Here is a 25,196-nt window from a genome sequence, read left to right as displayed (position 1 = left end):
GTCAAATCGCGGGTCTTTATTCAGCCCTGTCACTTTTGGTTTATTCCAGCATTGTAACTTTTTTTTACTTGTGACTCATTATAATTGGACTGTCTCTTGCCACCATGTTGAGTAGCTCTAAGCTCTGAATCTGAAGTGAAACACATTGAGATGGTGCCAAGTGCCGTGTCTACTATATTTTCATTGCCTTTAATGTCTTGGGTTCCTTGGAGGGATTTCTGTCTAAAATTGCAATTTCAGTTCACAGGAGCCAGAGCTAAGTTGTTTACAATCCTGTTATTGAGATGGGTATAACTATATTACAATGTACAAATAATCTAAAATACAAATTAATAAAGTATTTTAGGAAGTTCATATGCAGCAGACTAATCTGAACCCCAATAGTTCAAACTGATCTAAAATCAATGAGATCAGATACATTTGGATGTAGATGATCATATTTCTACATTTCCATGATAAGTACGTAAACCATGACTATCACTATATTTTTTTATTCATCAGGCTACTTGTGTGTTTTGGTTAAAAGTAGGTATTCTAACATAAAACTAAGACTAGACAAGTCATTTTTAGTATGGTACTGGTTACAATAAAAAAAAAAAAACATATTTGTACGGGGGCTGAGGCCAGCTGGTTCAGGCGAGTTAGAGTCTACTCTACATATTTTTAAAGCTAAACATTTATTGTTACCACAGGACAGAAGGCTTTTTAAAAATGATTTTATGTTGCCTATTTACGCACTGTGATTTGCCTGTAAATTTTGACAACGTGTACACTAATGTTTTGGGTTTGTGACAGGGTAACGTCACTGGCAAGGCTGTTGTTTACCAGATAGTGAGGCTCAGATACAGATACACAAAAAAAACATGTTAACAAAATAAGACACAAGGGCCAAAACAAAAGATCTAACAAAAAACTCTCAAACATAAACACACAGGACATGGACACAGCACACGAAGCACCTTCACCGGCATTAACTCCAACATTAATTCCATCTAACACCCGTGATCACCCTATTTATACACCTGTGGCTGGAGCCTTAATTAATCATTTAATCACTTATTCAGTTCCTGGCTCCAGCCACATTCCAGTGTGTTTTTGCACACACACACACACACACACACACACACACACACACACACACACACACACACACACACACACACACACACACACACACACACACACACCCGTGCCTCGCCCTTCCACAGGGTTCCATATCATTACTTTACTTAAATGATGCTACTGGGTAAAACCAACCAAAACATCTCAAATACTAACAGAATGCCTCTATGATGCACCAGAGCTACCCTTTTATTATCTGACTGAGCGTGTTATCTATTATAACCAGTATTATTTTTAATGGAAGAATGTGTTGAGACACTAAAAGTACTGTACTGTTTAAATGTTCAAATGGGCTTAAGACACAAGTGTATACTGAAGTAATATCGCTTCCGATATATATATATATATATATATATATATATATATATATACACACATTTTCTGTAGGAAAGCAGTTAACTCTGTGGTTTGCTTTTGTGATCTACAACCCCACTGATTTTATTAGCTTTTTTTATTTATTTTTTATGATGGCTTGTAAAACCACTTGCCTAGAAAATATTTCCACAGAAATGAAATCCCTGATCCTTGTAAAATCACAGCTGGGACAAGTACCAGAATGCAGCTGTTTTTTGTTCCTTCACAGAAATAGTCATTATAATTCAAATAAAATCAGCACAGGTCATTCAATCCCTCTGGTGGATTTAGTGTTTCTTACCAAATAGTCCTTATTGAAAATATATATATACTTTTACTAGCACTGGCAACATTATTGTTATTAAAATCAAAGATATTCAACACAAAAATATCCTGATCTGTGATGTTTCACATATAACCTAATTTAAGTAAAAAAAAAATGGTTTCTTTACAATGAAGGAGGGCTAGTAGGTTGTGCTCTAACATGAAGTAAATTGGTTTAAATGCCTTGGCACAGTTATACATTTGCAGAATTTACAGAATTTTCTAAGATTCTTCGATTGATATCCACTGTGTTTTTAAGCGAGTCCTCATTACTGACAAAGATTCTTCAGTCATGGTGATGTTCACACATCCATTTATAGCACTTGCTAATTGAATACATGTGGCTGATTTCATTTACTGCTAACTGAGTGTGTTTGGTTCTTTCTGCAGGTAAAAACTGGGACTTGAGTGCTGCCTTGAATGACTATGAGCAGCTGCAGCAAGTCCACACTGCCAACCTCCCCCAGGTCTTCAACGAGGGACGGTACTACAAACAGCAGGAGCGGGACCAACCCCAGCCACTGAACAAGATCGAGCGGACTGGTCTTCAGAGGCAGGATGACATTGCTCAAGGTAATTATTATAGCTTATTACACCATCGTCAGGCAGCACTCTTCCAATCAGACTAATATTCAGTGCGTGCGAGTTTAAAGGATTAAACATGATTCATATTTCAAGATTCTGAACCTAGATGTCAGGCTTGTATCTTAAAGAAGTCCTAACCATGGTTTAAAAATATATTTTCTTCTACCAGTATTATTATTGATAACCAGTTTCTTCTTTTGGAAGATCTTTTTCTAATGCTAAAAAGAGGTACAAAATGGATTTCAAAGCCTTGGTTATCACTCCTTTTAAAAGGTATTTTCTTCATGTTACTGTAGTAATTTTTTATTTCTCAATTTCAAATTTTATAACACTAGACACTCGTTAAAACACCCTCTTCCATGATGGTCTGACCTTATTAAAGTTCCAACTTTTTTTTTTTAAATGCGAAGATCAATTTTCTGATCGCCACATTGCGGATTATTTAACTGTTGCAACACAGCAGACACTTCTGATTTAAAAGTAAGTTCTGTATAATGTGTCAACATATGTGAAATTAAAACAGAAAATTCCTGGAGGGACTACCCAAATTGTGAAATGCACTCAAGCAATGAACATTCTGAAACAACCATATGGGGTTTTATGGTTTTAAGTAAATCAAATAGGCAGTACCATTGTGTTAATGATTTTTTAGTAACACCTTGAATGAACAGCAGGGATAAAAATGAGAGTTGGGAGTTGGCAACACTGCGCTACGATCCTAATGAAGCTGTCTGTTCTCATCCCAGAAAAGCGTCTCTCCCGAGGAATCTCTCACGCGAGCTCAGCCATAGTCTCCCTGGCTCGCTCCCACGTTGTGAACGAGTGCAGCAGCGAGCAGTTCCCTCTGGAGATGCCAATTTACACGTTCCAGCTACCTGACCTCAGCGTGTACAGTGAAGACTTCAGGAGCTTTATTGAGCGGGACTTGATAGAACAGTCAACCATGGTGGCGTTAGAACAAGCAGGTGAGTAGAGGCCTGGCACAAGACTGAAAGGAAAACTCAGCAACTAGTGCTGGTAGTTAAACGAAATCCTTACATTATGCTTGCCGTGCATTCCCTTCAACTACATAGCTCTCAAATGTGCAGTTTTGAAAAGTGTGTGTGTGTGAGATATATATATATATATATATATATATATATATATATATATATATATATATATATATAATATATATATAAAATCACATACACACACACACAGTATATCTGATACTACACTAGATTAAAGAAATGTATCTGTTTGCTTACCCTAATTTGATGGACACTGTTACTGTATCAGATCCCAAGTCATTTCTCCTCAGCAGCTTTGGGGTTAAAGCAGGTTAAAATAGTTAGTCAGTACAGTCAAGCAGCGGGTTGGTTAATGACAGGAAATTAAGGCATTGAAGAGGAGGAGACAATTTCACTACCCAGGCAACACGAGCAAGGAAGACAAACTTAAAGCAAGGTTTCTGAAAAGATATTTCATGAACTTCATATCAATACAAATACTTTGTATAATCAGTACAATGTATCAGGTTTGAAAGTGAAACTACATGTTTGTATTTCAGACTGCACATTTGAAACCTATATAACGAATGGAAGTCTGTGACAGATAAGATTTTCTGGAATTCTTTTGTTTTCTAATACACTTTGAACACTCAATCATAGGCTGATCAGAAGTACTAAAATATTCCATCAAGGAGTTTGTGATATCTTACATTGAAGAAATGTAATGGGGGCAGTACCACATAAATACCAGTCAATATGTACTGTATATACATACAGGTACTGTATATACCTACAGGCCATGTACAGTATAAGACTGAGATTTCTTTATTGTATCCATACAGGCTATTGAAAACTAAGTGCAAGAATATGGTGTTAGCAAAAAAAATATAAGATACAAGATTCTGTATACGCTATTGGAAGCAGAATTTATTTTTTCTTTTTTTTTTCTTAATATGCATTTCACATCAGCACATTCATTATTTTCATTTGCAAGCAATTGGAATCACGCTGTGCCTTTCCTGTGCAGTTTCAATTGCTCTCGTTATTAACGTTTTCTATAAAGTCTCCTTTTGTTCAATTCAATATTCTATTAGTTCAGCAAAATCTTCAGCTAATGTCATCAAGCTTGCACGGAACTAGACTGTAATGAATCTTTAATTTGCTTAAATGATTTGTCTGTGTGTTGTCCTTGATACATTTATTAAAAATGCATCACCTTTAAACTTTCTGTGGTTAAAAATGTAATTTTATGGAGAAAAGATACTAGGATTAGGTCACAAAGCACTGAAAGGCTGGGTGTATAAAATGGGAATTTTGCCTACAAGTCACAGCTTAAAATATATATTTTGTTATTCACCTGAGCTACCGTTTTAGTAAGCAAGACGACAAAACAAAGCATACATTAGGTGAAAAAAATGAAAAAGAAAACTGTCTTGACAGATAGGAAATTTGGATGACTCCAAAAGGTCTGGGGCAACTCGGTCGAGTGGACTGTTTTATTGTATTGTACCATCAGAGACTATTTTAATTTAATAAACTCCACATTTAAGAATACAGCAACTAAACATAAAATAGTAAAGAGAGAAGCAATTCAGGCAAATTGAGACAAGCCCAGTCACAGGATAGCACTCAACTGGGTCATTACGTCATCTTGGCCGAGTCACAGTTCTGTCAGAGGTAGGGCAGTGCCAAAGACAAGTGCCATTATACATCACACAATTAATGCCAGACCGGGCATTTCAATTCTGTTTAAAGGACGTTTCTTGGGTTCAGATTCATGGTGCCCTGTTATCCTTAATTTACCTACATCATGATGGGTTTTGATAGATAAAGGCCTATACGTTGTGTCTACGTTTCCTCCACACCCATATCCTACTGTAACGCTGCTGAGTTTGTGTCAGCAAGCGCAGGTTCTCAGAGCAAGAGACACAGCACCGGTGATGTTCAGCATGTTGTCAGTGAGCCCAGATATGAACAGCTTGACAAAGCCAGGCAGTTTGACCTAATTCTGTTCACAGACCTGACAGTCATTGCTATCCTTACTACTGCAGTCTCTCTCCGAGTATGCCCTTATTATGCACTCCGCTATAATAGGCTCGGGATGTACTGCTTTTCATTAGATGCTCTTTCATCCATGGCACTACACCAAGGGCAATACTACATGATGAATAGCCTCCCAGGCACCATCGGGAGGTACATCCCATATCAGCCTTAATAAAGCACAGTGCTTTTTTTTTCCATTTATTTTGTTCAGATGTTCTTTCACTGAAGGACGCACAATTACTGCTGTTTAGATGGAGGTGGTTATTTTCTCCATACAATAAATAATATCTTTTTGATCAAGTGTTAACAATGTTAAGAATGAAAACTAAAATGCCACAGCCAGGAAGGGAAATAGAGGCAACAATCAGCTCACAAAGACTACATAAAGAATGTATTAACTCATTGTATGTGGGTAAAGAAATGGATACGACCTGAAATTGTCCAGCCTTGCACATTAAAATTTTGAAAATGTTTTATACCTTTAACTGTGCTATGGCTAAGATACTTTACCTCTCTTTCCCCTGTTCCCGATAAGTGGGAATATAAGGCACCAGTAGGATCCCACGCAAAGACAGATTTGACAGCTCTGAGTGGTTGTTTGAAATAGGTTTGCAATACCTTGCGACTCCTGTCAGCTGCTGGAAGGAGTAAATCATACCGAGCTTCACTCTGAACATAAGTCATACTTCATTGTATTTCGTTGAATCAGTGTTTATTGTTTTTGGCGATCGGTATATAACAGAAGTGGTCCCGCATTTGCATTTATAACATCATATCCAATAATGATGAAACTTGTTCGGTCATTGTTTGGTGTAAGTTACTGAGTGCATCAGAATCTGGGAGTATATGGAGTCTGTCTTTGTCTCTTGTCAAGCTTACATTTGTACAAATATCTAGAAACCACTTGTCCAGTTATGATGCTAGTATGCCTGTATGTCAAACCTATAAGAAATTGCACTGCTTTTTTAACACCACCACAAAATTCTGCATATGATCAGATACACAGGGTTAATCAATAGTCATTGGACAAGTTTGAACAGTAATATGTGTTTAGCAATTAAAAATCCGATATGCGATTCAAAAGTCAATAGACACATGTATTTTCAGTAAACCCATAAAATTACAGATACTGTTCAATCATGTCCACTTATCCAGCAATTTTAGAATCACCCTGTATAATACAGTATATTAAAAGAGACACCAAAGTTTGTCTTCCAAACTAAGCAGTTTCTTTACTTTTTACGTAACCCTTTCAGTCCTGGCAGGACCTCAAGATCCCACCTTATGTTAACACCGTTCAGAGTACTGAAGAGACTTTAAAACCACATTTTATATATATATATATGTGTGTGTGTGTGTGTGTGTATGTCACTGTCTTCATGCATACTCAATGTAGGAGTTCCTTTTTGAATTATATAACTGAATTTCGTATTCTTCAGCTCGACAAAATTATCAGTACTAAAAGGGTTAAACAAACAAAGTCTAAACAACGAGGTATTCCAATGCAATGCGTGGTTCAGGCTTCGTACAGCATTGCACTGGAAACTCAAAATGATGCTTTTTTGTGTCTTCAGGTCGTCTGAACTGGTGGGCCACCATGTGTACCAGTTGCAAGCGTCTTCTTCCACTGGCCACGACTGGGGATGGAAACTGTCTCTTACATGCAGCCTCTTTAGGTAAGAGCAAAATGCTTGTGAAGCTCTGGACATTTCAACTGTCGGCTCCACTTGCTTATATGCCAGGTCTGGGAAACTCTTCCAGGTTCAGCAAGTATAATGGAACTGGTTTAGACACGGACAGATGCTTCATTTAATTCAATTAAACAATTAAAAACACTGGAACAAAGACTTGCATTGGAAGGGCCAGTGTTGCCCACCCATGTGCTGTACAGTGCTCCCTCTTTTTAACACTGTAGTCAAGATTCACAGTTGAGAGACACTGTGCTACTTGGGTTCTGTCTTATAACATGTATACAAATGCACTTAGGGGGGTCATGACTATAGTGGCTTACAACCGGTGTATAAAGAGCCACTATAGTAAGGGAGTGCTTTGTTTCTTTGAGAAAAGGTTACAAGCATATTTATAGAGGCACAAATATGCAAATAAGAGGTTGCTCCACTGGAAACCATCTTTATGGTAATAGAAGGCTGGATTATCAAAGGTTTTCCAAACCAAGGGTTACTAGCTGGAATTCTAACAGTTCTTTTAGAAACAAAAAGTAAATTAACATGTACATTGGGAATATTACTGTCAGTCACATGTTGCCCATTGGGTGCCAATACTTGGAAAATGTTTCTTGCTAACCTGTTTTAAGAATTCCTGATAATAGTAGTAGTCATCAAAACAGGAGTTGCAGTAGGTACTGTATGTTTACATGGCCACTGGGGCTGAAACCAACTACCTTCGCCCATGCAGCTCAGTGCTTTAATCAATTCTTGCATCAAAAAAGATCAAACATTCTAAGATGAAAAAGGAAGGAGACACAGAGCCGGGCAAACTTGCAGCTGTAAAGCATGTCTGACAAGACATGTCTGAAATGGCTATGAATAGACGAAAGGGAACACACTTCTGTTTGTGGCCAAATGTAATATTTCCTGGGGGTTGTACACTGGGATTTGCACTCAAAAAGACACACGGCATGCATGGCAGTCATGCTGCCTTAAGGAAGAATAACAGTGGGGCAATACATTGTGTTAAAGTTCGGAGGAAAAGCTTTGGTTTTAGGCACTCTTCAGCACTGACTCTGCCATGCTGGATGGCAGTTAGCCCATAACCCCCTACTGGTTACATCAAATGAACTCAAATTGGGCTTCTCTTGGTATTAGCTAGACATGTCCTTGTACTGACCCCAGATCCCCATGACTTACTATCAACAATATATACTTAGTGTACCAGGGTAGTCAGTACGAAAATAAGGAGTGTTGTGTATTCCGAGAAGTATCCTGGAATTGATAGGATAGGGACTTTCTGAATAAAAGTCCAATTAAAGTGTACTTATTTCTAAGTACAGTGCTCCCTCGATTTGATTACTCAATAATTTGGGTAATTCAAGGTTAGGCCATGTCGATAGTAAATTGTTCTATATTTTACCCTTTGTTAATTCACTATTTTTTATATGTAGCATTGTTGGGTGAGCAAGTAAGATAGTGAAATAAATATATCTGTGTTGTACACACTTCAATGCACAGAGAAAAGCTAATATGCATTTCCACATTACTACCTTAACATATAAGAAAGTAAACATTAGGAAAATGTAGATTTTATAAATGTCCCATTAAACTTTCAGGGCTCAATATTTCTATTTGTTATTGTCCCAAGATCCAGCATTATCTGTTTATTGTTAAGAATTCCCTGTAATTATAAAATATGACTTTCATAACCAACAATTTAAAACCCACATAACAAATATTACTGCATTCCAAGGTAAACTAAAATAATGTATTACATTTTAGCCCATTAAGACCGCCAGGTTCCTCTCAGAGCTAATAAATAATTCAGACCTTAAAAAATGGTTTGTGCATTGCAGGAATGTGGGGTTTCCATGACAGGGACTTGGTGTTGAGGAAATCCCTCTATGCAATGATGAAGAGTGGTGCTGAGCGGGAGGCCTTGAAGAGACGGTGGAGGTGGCAACAGACGCAGCAAAACAAGGAGGTCTGTCTGTAAATAATGTGCTATCAAAGCAGCAACTATCTTGGGTATTTTGATAACTAGGATTTCTACTTTAGTGAACTGTAAAATCTCTCAGACATCCAGGAAAAGACAGCAATGAGAACTGCAGTACTATGCGCCAAGTTTTGACTCTAGCAGGAACACAGATGCGGGAACCTCTGTAGATTATACAAAACCCTGGGTGGTGGTTGTAACATTTTCCAAATGTTTGTTTAACCAAATGTTTGGCAGGATATCAGTTGTGCTCAAGCAAGCAAGTTTGAAAGCAAACAGCAAATCAATACTACTGTAGATCAGTAGTATTGTTCTTAAGTTCTTAATTTCCCTGGTTAGCCATTGCCCGTCTTGTTTTAGGAGACTCAAATTCTTGATATAAAGTGCTGCTTTGTTGAAAATGCCATGACTACCTGCAGTCACGCTGTTTGTTTTTTAAAGAGGCTAGGCTAATAAAGAGAACTCAGGAATGTGAAGGTATATAACCAGATTGTAAACATTTTAAAATTATTGATAGTTGGCTTTGCAGATGAAGGGAGCTGCTGACTATAATACTGGTACCCGGTGAGTCCGTTTACTCAACTGATATACAAGAAACTTGATGACAGGATACAAAAAATAAAATGCACGATCAGGGTCCAGCTTTACAAAAGGAATTTGCAAGATGTACAGGCTGATGTCCAGTGGATAGAATCTGATCATCAAACTGACATGACTGCCTGCCAGGTGGCCAGATTGTTTAATGACACAGGCATAGGTCACCAGTGCTCCAGGGGTGAAGACCTCAGGCTGGGCCAGCACATTCCGCACTTATGCATTACTAGTTACTCACGTGGTCAGCGAATACTCTACTACTAGAGGCACAAACACACACAATCATCAGCTGTGGCAATATTAGGCATTTTCTGACAATATACCACCTGATTCATGCAAACAACTGATAACATCTTTGGCACAGACAAAAAGAGCATCATATTTTTTCCCAGATCCAGCTTTCCTCCAAACTGCCCGTTGGAAGGATGATTTAGCAAATTTGGAAAGTGTGAAAACCTGTATAAATGTATAGGTTTGAGGAATAAAATGCATTATCTTATTACCTTGTGCCCCCCAATGCCCACCTAGTTACTTTTCTAACATGGCTCTTCACTGGCCTATTCTAAATTAGTGTTATGTGACATCCCAAAAAGACAATGCCTATCCACTTCTATCCCAGCTTGCCATTCAGATCTGACCCATCCATGACCATCACTGTCAAACTCAATCTGATCAAGCCCCTGTGGGATCAGCTGGAATGGCATGCTAGCCGATTAGAGGTCACTGTGAACCCAGAGCTTCTGTAAATCACTCCAATCAATAGGGCATTCATAGTCAGGATACTATTTAGGGACTTCAGTGTTTTGTCAAATCTTAGCAAGTATGTGTTTGCAATGTTCTAGATTTCAAACTTGAATGATACTCTTTTAAAGAAACATGAATTGTAATGGTCAGATTATAACACTCATCCCATGTGTAATGTTGCAATGCCATCATCCCTTAACTATAACCAATGCACCTTGCATGTAAAACGCAGCCAAATAACTTAATTTGAGATGCCTGTTATACTCTAAAATGAGAGTTAATTAAAATATTCTTGTACAGCACTGACAATAGTCAAGTTTTCCGATGTTATTATTCGCTATACACAGGTATCTAAATTACAAGAGAGAGAGCAAATGAAAGGTTTATCATTCTGTGATAGCCAACTAATCAAGAAAACATGTATTCCCTGGGTTTTAAAATAGGCTGAAAGAGAATTATAATGAGTGCTTTAAATAATCTCTCTATTCTGCATGCGCTCAAATGCCTGATTTTGAACAATTAGGGTCATTTAAAGAATATCTGGGATGCTAAATCTAATGCCCTTTGTTTCTTTTTCAGCAGTGAAACAGGCGATGTATTTATAATGGCCAAGGCCCCTGTAGGCTTTTAGATGTCATGTAGGCCCAAATATAACAAAGGTACTTGATGAAGAAGTTTCGGGCTGGTTTTTTATTGGCACGAACACAAAATACTAAAAACTAAAAAATAGATATTTTTAAACACAAAGTAGTCCACTTTGGTTGCTGTATTGCAGTAATTTGGCTATTGCAATTAGCGTTTTAATGAATTTCTTTCTGTCTTTAGAGACAGCATCGTGAATACAATATATATTTAAAGGGTGTACCTCTAATTAAATAAACCTCACTTCTTGTGCACTTTCTACAGAGGCAATTGAAAACAAAAACAAAAAGCCTAAAGCTAACTGTAGCAGGGCGGTAGGAAAGCCCTGCTTAAATGTATTTTGTTCATAGATCAGTGGTGCACTGGTTGTGGGGAGTTTGGGCACATGGTGGCCATCTGCCCCTCTCAATATCTGGGAGAGGTGTTGGCTGCCCAAGTGAGCCTGGACCAGGCACCCTGGAGAACCCAGAAGATGCCCTCAAACTGAAGGAGAGGTGAGGAGAAGGCAGAGAGGAAGGAAGGCACAGGAACAAGAGTGGTGCACAAACTGCATGTGCTACGGACATGAGGAGCACCACTGCGTGGAGGTCTTCCAGGACATGGACCTGAAGTGGGAGGAGCACCCCGAACGTCCTGCGCCCAAGTGGGAGGAGCCCGAACATCCACAGCCCAAGAGGGGGGAGACTGTGCGTCCACAGCCCAGGTACCCACCAGCAGAGGGAGAATACCTGCTGGTTCCACCTCCACCTCTGTGGGAGGACTGTGTGCAACTCACACCTCCACCAGCAGAGGGAGAATACCTATTGGTTCCACCTCAATGGGAGGACTGCTTGTCACTCCAACCTCCACCAGCAGAGGGAGAGTACCTGCTGGTGGCACCTCCACCACCACCAGGAGCAGAGCAGCAGGAGTTGCCTCTGTCTCCAGCCCCGCTAGAGGGAGAGAAGCAGGAGCTGCTTCTCCCTTCAGCATTGGAGGGACCAGGGCAGGATTCTGCCCGGACCTCCGCAGCCCCTGCATAGGTTGCTGAAGGGAGCACGGGGGAAAAACGTCCGGCCACAGTGGCTGTGAAGAGGGCCAAACCCCACACCACAGCTAGGCCTGGCTCTCCTCCCGCCGTCGCCTCCCGAGTGTCCGCTGCTGCCCTGCTTCACACCGCCCAAGGATGCCATGTCTGCATCACCTGGGCTGCCTGTTGTGCTGCATCTCCTGGGGCTGCTTGTCTCTCTCTTTTATCCCCTAGGGTCGACAAGGGTCCCACTTCGTCCGGGGTTGCCTGTCTCTCCTCTGCTTCGCCTGGGACAGCTCCCTGGCTTGTGCCTCCTGGTGCCGGTACTAGTCTTGCAGGACCGCAGGAAGCACTGGGGCTGGTGCCTCGGAAAAGGGGGCTGCTGGCTACACAGAAGGGGGGTGTGGGGTCAGGAGACCAGCTCCCCCAGCTGCGCTTTCACGGCATTAGGAACAGTGGCTGAAGCCCCGAAAGAGGGAACTGCCAGCCACAAAGGAGTAGGGGGAGAAGGACCTCCCATCGTGGAGGCCACCATCGACGCCTTGCTCCCCCTCTTCCGGGACTTTGAGACTAAGGGGGGAGGTGGCCATTGGGGCCATGTAAGCATTGCACAAGGAGGGGGATATGTAGCAGGGCGGTAGGAAAACCCTGCTCAAATGTATTTTGTTTATTTATTTTTAGAACGGGGTCTCCCCTTCCGCCCCTGTGTTATTTATGTATTATGATTTATTTATTGTGTTTATTCTGTGTATTTATAGATGACGGCGAACAGTGTGTTTTGTTTATTTTGTATTTGTATGTATGACTGCACAGCTGTGCATTTTTGTTTTGTTATTGTTTTAAAAATGTATTTATTATAAATGACGACAGGGCTGTATTTTGTTTGTGCAGTGTGGATGGGAAGCCCATCCACCTTAATAATTAAAACCTGTGCAGAAGGTGGCCATCTCCCGAATGAATTAAGTGATTAATTTATTGCTAATCGTGAGATGGTCACCTGTATAGAAAGCCTGCAGCTCTTCATGTTCGAGGTGTGGGGTGTTCAGAGGCGGAACGAGAGCGAGCAAGGAGAGAAATATAAAATATAAAAATAATACAAGATAAGTGACAGCAATCTGCCCAGCCTGGCCTGTGTGTGCGATTTATTTTGTGTTCGTGATTTGTTGTTGTTTGAATATTTATTTTGCTCTGTGATCAGTGTTTTTTTTTGTTTAAACATTTTATTTATTTTTGTTCTTTAAAAACGGTGCATGCACCATTGCACCGTACCCATCTGTTGTTGTTTCTCCTTCTGGTCTGACATCACCGCAACGCCATGTCCTGCCACACTAGCATATTTTCCAGTTAAGCGATAGTCACTAAAAGGTACTGCAGCCTGGTTATGTACCTCTACAGGAGTGCATCCACTTAAAAACAAAGATACACCCTTGCATTAGTACTGCAGTCGCCATTATATCTGCAGTGTGGCTGAGCAGGACTCGGTTCCAACACTACTGCTGCAGGGGTAACTGAAATGGGTAATAGTGACAGACAGTGTTCAGACTGTTGGTGTGAATCTTGCTCTGTTTTCTTCCCAAGTCTGGTTTAGTTTACACAGAAGACGAGTGGGAGAAGGAGTGGAGCGAGCTGCTCAAACTGGCTTCCAGTGAACCTCGCACACACTTCAGCAAGAATGGAGGCAGCGGTGGAGGGTGAGTGAAACCTCTTTTCAGAAGAACAGAGTTCATGACTGCACCATTTAAAAGGGGATGTCTCATTGGATTGAAGATGAATTATAAATGTGCAAATATCTCAAATGCTTGCTTGCCTTTACTTGTTATAGCTGTCTGCATGATCTGTGCACATGTTGTGGCATGAAGCTCTCACATTGCACAAAATAGTATTTTTTTTTTTTTTTTTCTGGGCCCCATCAGTAAATCCAACACAGTATTTTTGTAATTCTCAGTTGACAATATATTAGTACTACTGCACTATGAACATCTTGACAACTGTGATTCCGCTCCAGTAGATTGTAACTGGACCGCTGATGTTTGAATGACATTGAGGTACCTCAAAGTCATACATTTACTCATTCTGCATCAAAATCTTTTCATGGAGTAAGATTTATTTTAATAAACAATTGAATGTGCCACCACCCATCTAGCAGGCAGCTGCAATAATACATGGCATTAATAGACTGGTACCACAGCAAATTTTCTTGCTTGTCTGCACAGAATGTATCCAGTCTTTTAAGCCATGCAGAAACAAAAGTAGTTAGTACAAAAAAAGGTGCTGTAGATGTGCAGTGACACGGTTGCTTGATGTTGCAGAAACAATTAGCCTTTTCAGTCCAGACTGTCAAGGAAGGAGCAATGCAGGGATATAAAATTACATGCTTACATCACAGATTTGCTAAATACAGCTTGATGTAGATGTATTACTATGTGTATTAAAGGTCAGTGAAGATTAACAGTTTGGGTGTTTGACTGGAGGAATGCAATTAAGTCTCTGACCTTTTTTCCAGGCTTTTGAATTCATTACCAAAAGCTGTAGGGCCAGACCTCCTGTTAAACAGAACTGAGCTTTCCTCACAGAAGCCAGGAATTGGTTTGTCAAGACTGTCAGGATTGTAAACCCTCTTTTCATTCTGAGCATGTGATTTATTAGCAATAGAAGATCATGTGTTGTCCTTCTGAGAGACTGTTTATGATTTTAAAACGTATGGTAGTAGCAATACATGTGTGCTTTGATGTCACAGGAAAACTATTTAACTGCTTGATATATTCGTTGTTTGTATACAATTAGTTCAAGCAGCAATAGAATAGGGTTATAGGACACAAGAAAACTATTTAACTGCTTGATATATTCGTTGTTTGTATACAATTAAGTTCAAGCAGCAATAGAAAAGGGTTATAGGAGAGGTAATATCGGCACAAGTAGAAGTAAACTGACCGCTGCTACGCTACCATTCATTTCATTTTATAGTTTTTTTTTTTGGGGGGGGTTAAGAGAGAAGGTTTGTCCTTCACAGAGTTGGGTAACGTGTGTAAAACAGTATCCTGCAGACAAGCACTCCTTTGTAAAATAGATGGCAGGAAGAGGAAGCAGCAAGGCAGAGACAGGAGGGGGGAGTGCCGAGTGCTGTTGCCTTGTGGCGAGCCACGTCTGCTGCTCTCGCCCTAGAATGAAGGTCATGTAACAGCTTCTGACTTCATATAGGAAAGGGCCGGCCTCACCCTTCACCCTGACATTCTTAAAAGGGAACTGTCCAGGTAGAAGTTAATACACCGATTCACTTCATACAAAGAGAAATACGATATAACCGTCAATATCAGAGTACTGTAGTAATTAAATAAACACAGCACTCCATTACTGCAACTTTCTGTTGATACAAAATGTGTGGAAAACGTCTGGTCTAACCCTAAACTAAAACAGCTTAAAATTGGGGAATTACTTCCCTTCTGTATATCATAAAAAGTAATGCTTATTCTTAATGTTTTTTTATTATTATTATTATTTTATTTTGTTTATACATTGTTTTAAAACAGTAAGGAATATGGAAGTAATTCATTGTACCAAATTAAACTTGTTAACCACCAGGGATTCAAGAAACAAAGTAATTCGTTCGACCTTCCAGTATAATCAGGGACCCAGGGTATACCAGGAGAACATGCCCCACACTGCAATTCCCATTAATGTATTCAATTTAAACCTTGTGTGCAATTCTTTGAGCTTGTTTCTGTTATACTTCAAGGCACTAATTAAAATGTCAAGAAGCTTATCAAACCGTTAAGATTGCAAGCATGAAATCAGGAGTTCCTGGAACCTGAACTCCTTTGCATGTTATTACAGTATATTAATAATTACAATAATACACTGCCAGGGAGTTTGAGCAAATTGCATTCCCTAATTGAACTGAACAGAACGACATGTGAAAATCCACCTTCATTTAGTATATTTTTTGTTTCTTCAATAAAACTTGGATGACTTCGATTTTTCAGTGTGGATACGGTGAATGTGCTATACAGTAGGTCATGTTTTTGGCAGTTAGAATTTTGTAACAGTCGTGACATACTGTACTCAATTGGCTGGAGTCCCTACTGTGACGAGATATTATTCAAACATTCAACCTTGAACGAAAGATATGCATATTAGTATATCATTTTGAATGTTGGCGAAGCAAAACATCTTGAATACATTTATTTTTAAAGGTACGTCTTTACCACAAAAGTTTGGACCCAAACTTATTGCTAACAGAGGACTCAAAGACAGAAAACAAATTCTGCTGTTACAGAGGATTCTCAGTCATACCAGAAATGTTAAATATATTTCTATTAAATCAACCCTATGAAATTACATTTTAATCTGAGTCTGTAGGAGGCTCGGAATGTATGAGAAGTTTGATGAAGATTATCATGCTCACCATGTAGAGTGTGAAAGACAAACAGTAGGACAATCTGTGCTTAAGGGTCCTCATTTTTTAAATCTTGCAAAGACATGTTGATTTTGTATTGTTTTTGAAGAGGCTGTATTATATCATAGTGGTAGTGCGAGAGCTAAAACATTATCAATTGAGGGGCTCCCGAGTAGCGCATCCAGTAAAGCACTCCACTATAGCTTGTAGATCGCCGGTACCAATCCAAGCTATGCCACTGCTGACTGCGGAAGGCAGTTCCCAGGAGGAGGCGCACAATTGGCCAAGTGCTGCCTGGGCGGGGTAGGGGTTAGGTTGGCTGGGGAGTCCTTGGCTCACCTCACACCAGCGACCCCTGTGGCTAGCCAAGTGCCTGCAGGCAGGTCTGTACGCAATTCAGAACTGCACGGTCCTCCGACTCTGCAAGTCCTAGATGTGGCTGCACGGCAAGCTTGCAGAGTGAAAGGATTGCTCGTCTTCACCTCTCCCAAGTTAGTTTGGGGGTTAACATTCAATAACAATAACATTCGGACGTTCCAAAATTGGGAGAACATTGGAAAATGAGTAAAAAAAATTGTTCAAATGTAATTAATTGATGTAGGTAGATTAATACTTTAACCCAGGTTTTCACCTTTTTTCAAAGCTGGAGGACAAATCTCCCATAAACGATAGAGCTCTAACTGTGGCAACAGAGCCACGGTTACAACTTTACCTCTAAATATATTGCGCAAAGCTGGTCCTGTAGCTATTTCTGACTGCTTGTTTTTAAAGCACAACACAGAGTGGAAACAATGTAAAACAACAGAGGCGTGTGCATGTAAAGACAACTGTCCCATCAATAGAAAGGAAAGACCCCACTACCCACCGCAGCATCCATTCCCTTTCTATAATGCTCTAGTCTAACGGTGGGTGTTGTGTGTTTATTTGCAGGTACGGTATATCAAAGAACTTAGTGTTCTGAGACATCCAGTCATACTTATTTTCTCTATCCCACAGTAATACACTATTTTTGCTTTTGTGACTTTTACTCCAGTTTGTCCTAAAGTGCCAAAACGCTTGAAAGTATGATGCAGACATTTTAAGAGCATGTACAGAAGCTCTCTTTTTTTTTTTTTTTAAACTGTCCCCTTAACTATTTTTTACAGTAATTCTGAGAGGTTCTTGTAATTACTCATAAATTGCATTAAAGGTGCTTTCAACCAACATGTAACTTTAGGCTAAATTAGCCAGTATCTTTTTAGAAGAGCCAGCACCGTCTGGTGATTTGCCTCTCTGGATCAAGTTTTCTCTTGCTGTGCTGGCAATACACAGTAGAGTTCTGGCAGATATAGCTTATGTTATAGAACGTATGTCTATGGAAGGCAAGTAGAACAGAAGAGCAGCTCAAACAGCAGGATATTTAAGCATTTCAACTTGATTAGCAGCATGCAGGCTTCAAGGGAGGCATGTTCTGCTCAGTAGACAAACAATAATACATTTTATAATTAGGGTCCCAAAATTGAGTCAAAATGTAGGCTGTGCTTGGCACTGTTGTGCATTAGATGATTCTTGCGTGTTTGGCTGACTGACCTATACTTAGAGTTTGGCCAATTTGTCAGGTAAGAAAAAAAGTGATAGCATTGTGTTTTAACCCAAGTAGATGTCAGTCTACCTAACACTGCCAGTGGAGTACTTGAGCCAATCCGTTACAGCGTGTTTAATTTTTCTTAGATAATCCAGTTGCAACCATGTAACTGTTCTACATACGCAGCGCTATTCTCATATTCTTAACAATGCAAGCACAAGGCAGAGGGAACTTCCAGGGTTAATGATTATAGCTTTGAGTCTTCTACCCTGTTCGAAGGAGTAGTAAATCTTTCCGTAAGAAACAAAATACTGAAAAGATAGATTACTTTTCTTCTGGCTAGCCATTTATCTGCAGGTACAGACTGAATGCTTGTGGTCACTACCTTACTGTACTTTAAAAGAGAAGCACACAAGGATCATTGCTCTAAGCTGCAGTCTGAAAGGTTTTAAAAGATACAGCAGTAGTCCAAAGGAGAAGTCGTTCATTTTGCACGCAGCAGACTCTGGTGATTACTTTTTCTGAGTGGAGAGCAATGATTGCATTAGCCACTACAGACAGATGAGAACAAAAAATAAAAAAAGAGGTTTGTAAGAGAGAGGACTGGGTAGAAAGCTAGCCTCACGCATTGGCCTTTTGTGGCTGGTTTTAATTAACCCAGCTCAAACCAAGAGTGTCTGAAAATCATTGAAACTGGAGGTTAAAGTAGTTTAACTCAGTTATTCCATAAATCTTAAGGGTCAGGCACTTCAATTTACTATATATGTCTCAAATGTTTGGTTTATTATCAATTAAGCTTGCTTTTTTTTTTTTTTTTTTTTTTTTTTTAAACTGTACAAGGTTAATAATCTTGGTTTTCAAGATTTACTTTCAGGTAGTCGCACACTACTGGAGTGAAGTTGTCCCTGCCCCCTTCAAGGTGGTTGAGTGACATACTTTGCAACCAGCAGCATTCTGTGACTCCAAAGACAGTGCTGAGGCGAAATGACCTAGTTAATGAAACCATATCGGTGAAACTTAAATAACCCTTAAAGCCCTTCTGTAGAGGAACATGGAAGGCAGGACTACAAGATGGACAGTGCAGACATCGGATTCGTTTTTTATAAACAGTGCAGCTATTTTACAAAGTTTATAACTGTATACACTGTGCAGATAATAATAATAATAATAATAATAATAATAATAATAATAATAATAATAATAATAATAATAATAATAATAATAATATCTTTATTTTTATATAGCGCCTTTCATAGTGGACCACCATCACAAAGCACTTTACAGAGGTAGGCTGTGAACAGTACCAGTACCATCAAATAGTGAGAATTTTCCATTTAAGCGTTTTCTGCCTAATTTGCATGTGACCAGATGTGGTCGACAGCAAAACATTCAAAGACACCTTTTTAAATAAATTGTAATCCTGGTATGGTCCTTTAAACAAACAAGCAAATCAATTATAAAAATATTATTAGGAATAATAGCAACAGACCCATCCACATGTCTTAATCAGATTACTGGTTATTATTCTGAATACGACTCCACTTATGCCAGATATAACTCGAAGGGTTTTGCCTGACAGGACAGGTCATGCCAGTGGGAGCTTGCAGGTGATTAGGCTCCTAGATCTAGCCATTGTTTTGCAGGAAGGCTTGTTGTAATAAATTTGCAATTGCACTTATGAAGGCTTATGCATTTTCATAGCAACTCAACAAGATTCACAAGTTATGAGAGTCACAAGCTTTCATAGAAACAAACATGACTACAAGAAAGCATTTAAAAACCGCATGTGCTCAAGCTTGCACACATAAATATATAACTCAAATATTGTCCTGAGCTATAAAGAAGCTTTACCTCCCCTTGTTTAAAATGCTATTACAGCAGCTTTCAAGTGCTGCAAAAATGTGAAAATGTTTTCAAAGACTTCAGTGTGGACATAGTGGCATTGTTCAAGGTCAAAGCATTCTACCGGTTGTAAAGCATGGCAGTCAACAGGGGAAGCCGCTAATAAATTACAGGAAAGGCAGTGCTGAAAGCATGGGCACAATGGCTGCCATCAGAGATTTCCTTACCCTAGTATGGAACCAGATGATATTTCAAAACTTGAAATGCATGTTTTTCATATGGTTTTAAAGCTTGCACATTGAGACCTACCTAATATAGCCACGTGTACAGCAGGTAAGAATTGTTTTGCTCCACCCCTTCAGCCTCTGCTTTCTGTATTTCTACAGCGTTGACAGTTCGGAGGACCCAGTGTATGAAAGCCTGGAAGAGTTCCATGTTTTTGTGTTGGCTCACGTGCTGCAACGGCCAATCATAGTGGTGGCAGACACCATGCTCAGAGACTCTGGGGGAGAAGGCAAGTCCAGATCCCTTTCTAATGCTATTACAGTGTATTGTAGCTGAAGTCATTTTAGTACATTTTAAGTAAACGCACTAAAACTTAGGTCTAGAAAACCGCTTATCTAAGCATATTCTTTAGCACAAGTTATTGAGCATTTCAAAACTTTGTACTGACTTTTTCTTGCCGACTTACTTAATATTTATAGCAAATTTACAATGGTCTGCAAAGTAGCATACAAACGTACCATTTTTACAATGTTGCAGCATTTGCACCAATTCCATTTGGAGGCATCTATTTACCACTGGAAGTCCCACCTAACCGGTGCCATTGCTCCCCGCTTGTCCTGGCCTACGACCAGGCCCACTTCTCTGCACTGGTATCCATGGAGCAGAAGGACCAGCAACGAGAACAAGGTAAGATCCATTCTGTGGGGGGTGGGGGGGGGGGGTGGGGGGGGGGGGGGGGGGAGCTAAAAAACAAAGCCAGCACTTTTGTTTGGACAATCGATTAGACTGAAAGGATTTCTAAATTGAATGGCATGGTCTGGTTCACTGGAGTTGTAGAGACTATTTTTTAAACGTATTTTTAAAAGAGTTGTTTGTGGTTTGCAATTTTTTTTTCATATTTTAAAACGCTTCTTAAACTCTGTATTAATCCCTAGAATTGATGCATTGATCTAAAAACTGAAAGAAATATAATTTTAAAAAGAAAGTTCGACAGTAGAGAAGGTTTCGAGTTTTGGGGTGCTGGTATTTAGCTCCACTATTGCATAGATTTAAAAAAGTGTCTTTAGGGTCATAGATGAGTGAAAAGCAGCTAGGAAGGTATTCACAGTGTTTACAGAGAAAAGCTTGTTTTGTTGAAGCCACACAAGAAACTGCTTCCTTGTCAATGCTTGGTACAGGAACACTAGGATAACAGGATCAAAAAGAACCCACCCAGCAAGGCACTAATGAGTTAAGCAGCTAGAGTTCCTGCTTTGGTATTGACACATTGGATTTTGTTTATTTTTAATATGGCAAAAACAGTCCAGACTGTATTACTTCTTCTGAAGGAAGTGGCTTGTCAAGTGCAGCACAGCAGTCTGTCAGAGAACCCAGGGTGTCAGCTGGGTTGGAGACGTGCTTGCCAAAAGTGTTGCTTAAAGTCGTGACGCATTGCAGGGTACAAAATGACAAAGATGCTTACAGTATACCTCTTCCAGCATGCCCTACAGGTAATGGTCATTTTATTACCACCTCCAAAAAGCAATGGATTTCGACACTGCTGCTGTATATTGATACACCAAGTACATAAAACATATAAAGTAGTAATACAAATGTCTTTAAATGGGTAATTGTTGCCACAGTGAATTAATACTGTGTAGCTGTCTACTTACAGTGTGTGTGTGAGAGAGAGAGACAGTGTGAGAGTGAGTTTATCCCTGAGGATACCTCAATAAAAACAATAAAATAAAAATCTAATTTAGGATGGATACAGTCTGTATCCATGAAGAACGCGTTGCCCAAATGTAATTATAATCCTCAAAGAAATAACCAAGACACTTTGCCTTTTGTTAAATTGGCTACCCAACTCTTCTTGGTACTGACTTGACATGGCTTCAGGCAGGCCTGCCTGCCTGCCTCGCTTGATTTGAGAGGACATGGGTTGCACAGCAGGTTTGTTCCTTAATGATTTTCTTAAATCACCTCTCAAGAGGCTGCTGGTGGTGAAGCATGAAAAAGATTTAAAAAAGGTATTGAAATAGCTTTGAGGGTCACTGGCTTAAAGAATTGGACAACCTCTTAAAGAAATTTCGCCGATTATGCCAGATAAATTGAAGGGCAAAAATCAGCACTATCAAAAATCCTACAAAGAGCTTTAAATCATTGTCTAGGTGACGTCAGGTAATTCACTTTTATTTGCATAATTGTCGTTTAATCTGTGTCCCAAATTAAGGTACTTTGTCAGCCCCTGTTCTGTTACTGTACAGTTGCTACTGAACACTGAAAGCTAGCTGTGTGTTATTAGCACAGGGAGTGCGCACACGTCTACAGACAGAAGACGCCGATTGCTCGTGTTGCTCATTAATACATTTATGTTCTCTGTATTTAGCATTATGCATACGGAGCACGAAATTGCCTTATTGACCCATCTCCCTACTGCAACCCAGAAGCAGCCGTGCATGCAATAGTCTGTTTACTGTTGAACAATAGCCAACTTTACCAGATGAAATCACAGCTGTGGACTGAATTATAGATTACCAATTAGAATAGATTAATCGTGGAGTTTTACCTGGTAATATACAGGACAAGAAAATGGCCATGAAAAATGTGGTATTACTTTTTCAAATATCAGGTTTTGTTTACTGTAATATTTTGTATATATTGTTCACCTGTTATTTTTTTTTGTTAAACACAAGTGTCTGTGTGTAACAAGCAAATTCTGTTGTGAAGTACACTGCCCCCTTGTATAACACATAGTTGTGTATAATAATGTTTGCCATTATAATGTTTGCCATGTCTGTATCAGACATGTTCTTCAGTCTGTTGTAAGAGAATAAGCCGAATAAATGTCTCCACTAAAATAGCAACTCCCAACATTCCCATTTGGAATTATACTTTGGGGGAAGACACTGTGGCTCAATGGGTTAAAATCAAGCTCAAGTTACAAGTGAAATTAGTTTGTTTATCCCACTGCTCAGTCTGGGATTGAGAGAAAGCCAGGACTGAATTGCAGGGATGTTCAGGTTAGGATTGAGGTTCGTTCCCCAAGCTGTGAGCTGAAGCTGCCATGATACCTGCAGGGATGTACCTCATTCTTTTATGAGAACTTAACATTCACAAGCAACACATTTCTAATAATCATAATCATCATCATCATCATCACAATAATAAAGACCATATGTTACAGTACATCATAAGCTAGCACTTGCTAGTATTTGTAATGTCAAAAGGTACTTTTTCTGAAAAACTAATTGTTGATATCACTAAAATGGTCCCTAATAGGGTGGTGGTTAATTCACTATAAAAGGGAAGGACTCTGGGAGGAAGAGTAAACTGAAAGTACTAAACCAGAGTCTGTCGGGACTCCGCAGCTTTGATGCTAGAAGAGATCAAACTGATTACAAATCCTGGCAACCACCAAGCTTTTCCACCATCATACCAAGATGCCTTGAACTCATGCCAGGAGCATGGTTTCACATTGAAACTGCCAATTAGAACAAAGCAAATCTAGCCAGCCAGCACAGCAAACATCTGGGCAGCTTTATACAGAGCAACACCCAGAGGCATTCTAAATCAAGAAAGTGACTGGTGCTGTCGGTCTCCCCGGGTGAGCCTCAGAAGAGCTGTGGAGTTTGTTTCACTGACCTTCTCAAGAAGCCTTCAAGGTTTCATATTTACTTTGCCCTTCTACACACAATTGTATTTGAATTATTCATGCAGTACAGCTCTGCTTCATTCTTTTCCCTTGTTCAAGTATTTACTCATTATCCTAAAAAGTAGTTGGACAGATTTACAGAACTATTGTAAAGTATTTATTTATCTTCGTAAGGGGACCTGGTATGAGTTTGTCAACCCATTGTTGAACCCACCACTGCTAATATCTCATAAAAAATTTAAGCTGGCAACTTCATATTATGGAGACTGTTCGGGCAAAACTTATAGGCGCTCTTTGCTTTGTCATGTGACTCTTTGATTTCTGGATGATAGACAGGTGTATTCTGTGATTCTCTAGGTCAAGTTTGCAAAGCTGTTGTCACCACAGAGTCAAACCCTAGTATGTCATAAACCACTTGAGGTAATGACTTCATGTCCTAATATGGCTATTAATATGAAGTTGCATTGAGACATTACACATAGTTATTGTCTTAATGTTTGGTAGTTAGATGTAGTCTTTTTTCTTTTCTTCCTTAACCCATTTAATTTCACCAGTCACAATTGTGACCAAAAATAAACCTGCATTTTTCCAGTTCTAAATGTGTTATAATTGTACTTTTCAATACATTTTTCATATAGTATGCATTATCAAGTTGTCATGTAAAAATTGGAGTATTTTCATATGATTGGTGGAAATGGCCACATGCATTTACTTCCTGGTTGTGCTGTGAAGGAAGGATGGAGGCATTGAAGCTCTTGAAGAAACAGTAAGTAATAAGTGATTTTTTTGTAGAAATGCTTCTATTTTCTTTGTAAACGTAACATTTAAAATGGTCTAGCATACAGAGATGCCTTCATAATCAATACATTTAGTCCATGATGTTTATAATGTGTACAAATATCTTAGCAGTCACGGTTGTGTCCGGTGAGATTGAGCAGGGTATACAACGTATCAGACCTTTCCTTTTCTTTAGATTCACTTTAAGTGAGGTTTTGGATATACTTGATCAAGATTATCTTGCAGAAGCTGCATGTAATATTGCTGTTATTGCTGTTAAGCAGATGCTACCATTAGTGACTGACAGTGATGGCTCCGATTTGGATTCAACTCAACCAACTCAAACTCCAAATGAGCTCCGAACATTGTATGGGATTCTTCTCACCTCTGGGTACAGCACTGTTCCATGCTTGCAAATGTTTTGGTCACTGGAAAATGATGTTCATAATGTAAGTATATCTGATGCCATGAGAAGGACTCGCTTTGATGAAATCACGGCCTCAATCCATCTTGTTGATAATACCGAAGCCACTGGTGAACCATTTTACAAGTTCAGGCCAATGTTCAAAGAACACAACAAGTCCTACAAAATCATGCCATTCAGCGAATGGTTATCTGTTGATGAAAGTATGATCCCATGTTATGGGTGTCAGTGGGTTCAAACAGTTCATCAGTGGTAAACCAAT

The 25,196-nt window shown here is 39.4% G+C and overlaps 1 protein-coding gene across 2 annotated transcripts in view; it reads left to right on the top strand.

Moving 5' to 3' along the window:
- Window positions 1-25,196, top strand: part of LOC121294732 (OTU domain-containing protein 7A-like) — a 119,902-nt gene that overhangs the window by 79,176 nt on the left and 15,530 nt on the right. For both annotated transcript variants that reach the window (XM_041218777.1, XM_041218778.1), the window contains 7 exons: window positions 2,191-2,373; window positions 3,132-3,350; window positions 6,995-7,096; window positions 8,947-9,074; window positions 13,654-13,766; window positions 20,261-20,388; window positions 20,637-20,786. In XM_041218777.1, coding sequence (XP_041074711.1) covers window positions 2,191-2,373; window positions 3,132-3,350; window positions 6,995-7,096; window positions 8,947-9,074; window positions 13,654-13,766; window positions 20,261-20,388; window positions 20,637-20,786 — 1,023 coding nt within the window. The remainder of the gene's footprint in view (window positions 1-2,190; window positions 2,374-3,131; window positions 3,351-6,994; window positions 7,097-8,946; window positions 9,075-13,653; window positions 13,767-20,260; window positions 20,389-20,636; window positions 20,787-25,196) is intronic.

This window comes from Polyodon spathula, chromosome 19 (genome assembly GCF_017654505.1).
Source record: "Polyodon spathula isolate WHYD16114869_AA chromosome 19, ASM1765450v1, whole genome shotgun sequence".
NCBI lineage: Eukaryota > Metazoa > Chordata > Actinopteri > Acipenseriformes > Polyodontidae > Polyodon > Polyodon spathula.
Note: the sequence above shows the minus strand (reverse complement) of the source record. Positions and strands in the feature narration are given on the sequence as shown.